Source organism: Calonectris borealis, chromosome 27 (genome assembly GCF_964195595.1).
Source record: "Calonectris borealis chromosome 27, bCalBor7.hap1.2, whole genome shotgun sequence".
In the NCBI taxonomy this organism is placed as follows: Eukaryota; Metazoa; Chordata; class Aves; order Procellariiformes; family Procellariidae; genus Calonectris; species Calonectris borealis.
Window position 1 is genome coordinate 6073886 of NC_134338.1, and position 6777 is coordinate 6080662.

The window sequence follows — 6777 nt, forward strand, 5'->3', positions numbered from 1 at the left end:
CTGTGGTATGATCTGGTTAAGGAGGTTTTTTCCCTGGGATGAAAAGTGACTTCTGTTTAAGGATGCAAAGTAGTGTTTAGTGGAAATGGGTTCATTTCCTGCCTCCTGGATGTTCTGCCACCATCTTCCACATCCACCCCATCTACATTTGGACACCTAAATGAGGTTATAAACCTTGGTGGATAGCCAAGAGGGGCTGTTAACTGGTGGCCATTGAGCCCCTCCTAAAATCACAGGCATGTGGAGGTCCTTATGTTTCCACTGATTGTAGAGAGATCCTGCACTCATCTGTAGTACCTCAGACGCTCGCTCTGGTTTTGCATCCAGATCCCAGGGCTGCACAAGGCATTTGGGACCATTTATTTAGAGGGTCTGTTACTGCTCACATCAACTTCTGTTATCTGTGGGATGAACTGAACTGTGCTGGCAATGGAGAGGCCTGTAAAAGCTTGAATGGATGGGTGATTAGCCAGCCAACTTGATCTTCATCCAGAGAGTTTTCCAGATAAAACAGCACTGAACCATGGAGTAGGTCGATGATGCTGGTGTTATATTTTTCTATTGCAATTGCATGGTACAAAGCCCAGCTGTGGATCAGGGCCCCCTTCTGGTAAGTGCAGGTGGGAAAACACATCTCTTGCCACGCATTTCAGAGAAAGCTGGGTCTTCTGGAGCTCTAGGATTACTTGTCTGTGGTCACACTCTGGCTAGCACAACCTCTGCACTTTTGTGTCTGTTATCATATTCCTAGATACAAGATGAGAGCCCTGTTTAACATCCAGCTTTTTTGGTTAAAGTAGCTCTTTTCGTCCTGGGTCTGCTTTGCACTTGTACCCAGGGCACTAGTAAAACATTTTCTGCCTCTCATGTGCAATGGCATAGTAATTTGTTTCCTGGATATCTCCTCGTCATTCAGTCTGACAGTTCTCCTCCCTTAGGAGATGTTGGCTTCTCCATCTCTTCTGAGGCAGGGTAGCTGCCAAAGTCCATCTCAGTCCATCTGCACTGAAAACTCCTATCTGGCATTCTCCCCCCGCCATCTGCATGGGTGAGAGAAATGTCAAGCAATGAAACAGAAGAACTCCCTTGGTCTGTCAGTTCACGTGAAAGGAGGAGAAAGCCTGAACTGTGTACCTGCCCTTCACACATGTTGGATGCCCTGCAGAATTACCCGTTGCACAGTAGTAGGAAGTGTTGCCAAACAGGTCATTGTCAATTCCTGCAGAGCAGCTGAACCAGGCAGCAAAGGCAATAGGAGATAGGGAACGGCATGCTTGAGCTGAGAAAAAGGCACACTCTATCCTATTTTAAGGGGAAGAAGGTTTGAACTCTGAAGTTAGACCAGCGTAATGCACAAGGGAACGGGGAAGAGGTATCTGATGAGTGCAGCTACATGCTGTACTAGCTCTGGGTCAAGTCTGGCTCCCATGTCTGCACTCCCGTGCTGTCTGTTCTTTAGTCTGCATCTGAGCAGCTTATGCTCAGACTCCAGTCCAACTGCTTGTTCAAACCAGACAGCATGTCCAACAAGCCCGTGTGAAAGCACAGTTATCAAGGACAGTGGAGACTTAATCACGTTTGAAAAAAGAGCTCTCTAATTTCAAAGCAATCCTATTACTGGAGAAGAAGAGTTATCATTAGTCATGGATATAAGCAGTAGCTCATGAACGCAGGCTCACTAGGTTATAGCTGACTACAAAACCTAGTGTAAACCCAGTGCAGCTATACGTTGGTATGAATTGCTAGCACCTTTTTTTATAATGGCACTGCTGATCTATCCAAGCCAGTTTTCATCAATAAGAAGTCAAATCTTTGCCAGTGCACAGGATGCAGAGGTTGTACTCTCTTTCCCTTTTGGACCGTGCCTTGGGCATTGCTGTGAGTACTACATGGTTTTTAGTCCTCAAGCCCTGCCCCGGCCCCAAACCCAAAGATTTCTGAGCCTCACTGCATCCTCTTGAATGCTCTTAGGGTGGTGCTCGGTTCCATTTGGATCAGCAGCACCATAACCTCACCCCTGGAGCATCCAGACAGAGTATCTCTCCACACAAAAACAATTGCAACTTTTTGTTCTCTGGCTGGAATTCCTGGACTGCTGCTTTTTGTTCGGGTTTATTTTATTCTCAACATAAATAAAGAAAACAAAACTAGTGCAAGTAATAGTCTGAAGCTACTAAAGTTGCATTGCAGGAGACGTGGAACTAGAACAAGCAAAACATTCTCATGGGGTTTTTTTCCCGAGTAGAATTGGTTAATCTTGGGTTCAGACTTTCACTCACTCAGCAGGCCTGCCCCACAATATTTACTTAAAATCACAGCAAAGTGCATTAAAACGATGTTAAAGCAGAGACACCAGCCCTCAAAGAGCAAATAGAACCAGGGACACTTTGAGATGAGACAGCGGTACGCTTATTTCAGGCTTTCCTCTGCCTATCAGATGGTGCCCCCTTTTTGGCCAGCACCGGAGATGCTGGGGTGCTGTGGAGGGAGCGTAGTGTTTCTGGTCGGGGGCGTTGACCACTCTGGCACTTCATTGTGTATTGGCATTTTGTCCAGTGCGGAGGATGGAGAACATGTCCCACTGCACAGATGCTAACGTAGCGCAGAGCACACAGCAGTGGTCAAGCCTCTCCTCCCTTTTCCCCTCTACGTTGCCGAGCTGTAAAGACAAGCCTTAACTGAGAGAGCATTAATCCTCAAGGAGGGGCATTACCATGGGTGTATTCATGACCGTTACGTGGGTCTCTGCTCTGCCCCGGAGCCTGATTCCTCGAGGAGAGCCTGAGTTGGAGCCAGAGGTTCTTCCTGCTGAAAGAAGGCCAGGGCCGAGCCATGCAGAGAGGGTTCAGCTGCCACCGCGCTCAGAGCAGCCCTGAGGTGATGCTCTCATCTTGAACTTGATGCAATTTGAGGCACTGTGAAATCTTTGTTTTCCTTAAATGACCTTTGCTTGCACAAGACAGCCTGCATTCAGCTGTGGGCTGCTCTGCATACTTCATCGCTTCAGCAAGGAATCCACTTTCCTCTGCTGAACGGCAAAGGCTCAGACAGATGTTTCTCCATCTCCACAGAGCATGATGATATAATTGGCAGAGCTCTTGGAGAGGAGCTGTCTGTATCTCTTTATGCGTCAGCCCCTTCAACGCCAGCTCCTCTAATCCCTGTCAAATCCTTCTCCAGCACCCTTCTGCCTTTCTACCAGCATCTCCCTTACTTCACTTTGGGTCCCTCTTCTGCAGAGCATTTGTCCGTAGGCTGGGTACAGCAGGGAGAAGATACAGAGCTGTGCAGAGGATTCAAAATGGCTGGTGCTGTTACCCCAACAGATCTACTCCAGCCTGCATGGGCTCAATGCTCCATTTGGCATTTTTTCACCAGGAAAAACATTTACTTTGGGAGAGAAAAGAGGAAAGCAGAAAATAAGCTCATGCTCACAAATCCCAAAACTAGAAATCCTCTAGTGCCTTTTTGGATGATTTCATATCTAAAAGAATGAATCCATAATACAATAGTGCTGATTATGACATTTGAGTATTTACAGTGGGATCTTTTGCAGGTGGAACTTAGGAGAAAAAAAAAAGAACAGCTCGAAGGGCAAAGGTTTTGTTTAAAAATGTACAACAAACTGTAGCTTAGCACCGAAGAGCAAGAAAAGCAGTTTATTGGCTTCTCAAGAGCACTAGAATATCAAGACATCCTAATGAAGAATGGCTGTATTTCAGGAAAGATTGGGAGCAAGAAACTGTCTTAGTTAAACAAATCTTCCCTTTTGCCTGGTTGGTAAGTGATTAGAAATAGGACACAAAAGCCAGGTATTTGAAGGAGAAAGAGGCTCCAAAGGTTCGAAGTCCAGATTTCATGCTGTTGGAAGTTTAAGACTGAGGTCTGGGAAGAGGCATCTGTAGAGACAGGGACCACGGGTCATGCACTGACTCAGACGCCAGCTCTGAAGAATAGGAATGGCTCCTGCCAGCTCTTGCAGCTTCAGTATGACTTGAAGTACTTGATGCTCTGTTTAAAGATTCTGGAGTCAGAAAAGAGTATGAGAGGATTGCATCCTTCTTCACTACAAAAGCTGTTGTTAGGGTTTAACCTCTTGGTTGCTCAGTGCAGGACTTGCTCTTATAACATCCGTCTCTGAGAAGGAGAGGGAACAAAGCGGCGTGCCCAGGAATGCTTAAACTGACGTCAGATTTGCACACAGCAGGAAGGTATCTCTCTCAGCTGCGATGCCATTGCCTCGATCAGTAACTGTGCTTTTCCACTTTGTTCTCTTTCGTTTTAGGGCCGTTGCATCAATTTCACCAGAGTGAAGAACACAGAGGCCCCACCCAAATACCCGCTCAACAACGCGTACCCTCCGTCATCTCCACCTCCAGCACCCATCTACAACCCCCCGCCCCCGGCTCCGATCTATACGCCCCCTCCACCCAGCTCATCCACACCCCACACCCCATCCCCGTCCTCCACGCTCCCACCACTCCCCCCACCGCCCCAAGCCCCACCACCCAACCGGGCCCCTCCTCCATCTCGGCCCCCACCTCGCCCAACAGTCTAGGGGGTCGGCCTTGCTCCCGTCTCTTCCATAAGCGTTCGAGAGGCTTTTTCAGCAGTACTGTATCACATCCATCTTCCCGGGGGGGTGGGGGGGGCTAGAGGAAGCCGGACCGTTTTTTAAATGGGTGACAACAGAACAAACGACTTCATAGTCGTCCTTCTCCTTTAGTTTTCTTTTATTTTTAAAATCCCTTGTGCATCAGTGCCACCAAACTATCGAAGCAAGAAAAGCCAAGAGACTGCAGGAACAAGGCGAATAACTTGAGTTCCATTTCAGCAAGGCTCTCCCCCCTTTTTGTCCCCGACACTTCCCTGTGCCTTACCATGGTGATTCCAGGATACATTAAAAAAAGGAAATGAATAACTAGAGCAAGCTCTCCAGAAAGGCAATTCTCCCCAGAGAGTACTGCAAAGGACTCGTCCCAGTGCAGACATCCCAGCTAGCTACCTGGAGACAACTGCACAAACTTCATGGTACAAGACTCAAGGTATGACAGAAAGCTGATCACATCTCACTCACGTGCCAGCTGCCAAGCAAATAATGACAACAGCAGGTCTGCAAGTACAGAAACCCGTGTAAATCTGAAAAGAATTGATGACAGGCAGCTGTTCCCATGGACCATGAATTGGAGAAGGGAAGGTATTGTCATCTCGGAGGGTCCAGAAAGCAGAAGGGGTAGGTCTCTGGTGTCTGGATTTGCGTATGTTGGTATGTGGAAGTGCAGGTGAATGAAAATGGAGTGCCACTAGGAAAACGAATTACACAGAAAAATAAACCAGTCAGTACGTCACAAGGCTTTGACCACATCCCCTGAGGACAAGGAATAATTGATGACAGGTCAGCCTTCAGCGCTCCCAGTGGGACAGAGGAGTTCATAAAAATTGAGCAAAGGAATCTGGGAAAGGTGTGGTTGACAGAAGAGTCTTTGCATTCAGTTTAGACTAATTATGTCCATCTAGTTAACAGCTCTGCAGTTCAGCAGTGTAATTTAATGCTGGTTTCCATTTTAAAAGGGAAGTTTCTGAATATAAACAAGAGGTTAGGTGTATCGATTTCTCTAAATCCAGTCTGCTTGGGCTCCTTGTTATTGTCAGTTTGAAATGGTTACCACTGATGCGTTTCTGTTTTTTCTGTAAATTGCATTCTTTCGCCCTAGAAATGTTTCCACATGGATTTTTATTTTTTGTTTTCCTTTCCTGAATAAGTAGCAGATGCCTTCCAACCTCATAGTGAAGAAGAGCCAGTGTCCTTACTCACTCTTGTCAACTCTCAACAACATCACTTCTATTAGCAGTTGTTGACTAAGGCAAAAATCAACACACCGGACAAGCAAGATGGGAATCAGTATTCCAAGAAATGCACTGGCTGCATTTCTCCATGCTTTCTCCTCGCCTTCATGGGACCCCCACCATATTCCACAATATTATGTATGCACATGTTTTATCCTATAGCAAACCTTCTGAGCACCTGCCTTTGCAACACAGTGCTAGAAATAGGTGAGATCACTCAGCACTTCAGTCAAACCTCTGGCTCTCTAATTTACTGTCAGGATCAGTTCTCATGAAATGACTCTCTCTCTGGAAATTGCGAAGTCATAAGAGGTAAACCGTCTTTGTAGCTGCAGTTCTATGAATATCTAAGGGTTCTCATAATCATATAATTTTTTACCAGATAAAGAAATGCTTTGCCAAGTACTTACTTCAGTGCTGTTGGAAATATTAATTCTAGCTTTTCTAGCAAAAAAGAAAAAAGGAAAAAGAAAAAAAATGCTCAAGGAGGAAAAGAAACAGGCGAAAAAAACTCAGTGGAGACTTGACCTGGGACCCTTTAGGTAAGGATATTTGTGAATGAACCCTTAACCATGAGACTCAGAGTCAGTCTAGCTGTCATTCACCAGCCTTACCCACCGCTAGGTCCGTATGTCATCTATTAGATGAGATAAATACATCAGTCACGATGGATCTGAAGACTCAATCTACAGCCAAGGCTGGCTGTTCTGCAAAAAGGCTGATTAATTCACTCAGAACACTGTTTTGTCTGCAGGCAGCACAGAGCAGTCCCCAATTAGGAGCAAAACCAACAGTTTTGCTACTCGCTGTGTCAGATTGTATCAGCTACAGGCCATGGTTAGTTCAACAAGACGACTTTGTGATTGTCAGGTGGGAGTGGGAAGCTTTAACACCCTGACACAAGTTTGGTTGGACTCCCTCTTGTGATGG

General features: G+C 46.2%; 1 protein-coding gene across 1 annotated transcript in view; it reads left to right on the plus strand.

Moving 5' to 3' along the window:
• ANTXR1 (ANTXR cell adhesion molecule 1) overlaps nucleotides 1-6296 on the plus strand; it is a 107863-nt gene extending 101567 nt beyond the window's left edge. The window contains exon 18 of the mRNA XM_075174666.1: nucleotides 4286-6296. Within this exon, the coding sequence (XP_075030767.1) occupies nucleotides 4286-4558 (273 nt within the window). The 3' untranslated portion in view covers nucleotides 4559-6296. The remainder of the gene's footprint in view (nucleotides 1-4285) is intronic.
• Nucleotides 6297-6777: the final 481 nt, after the last annotated feature.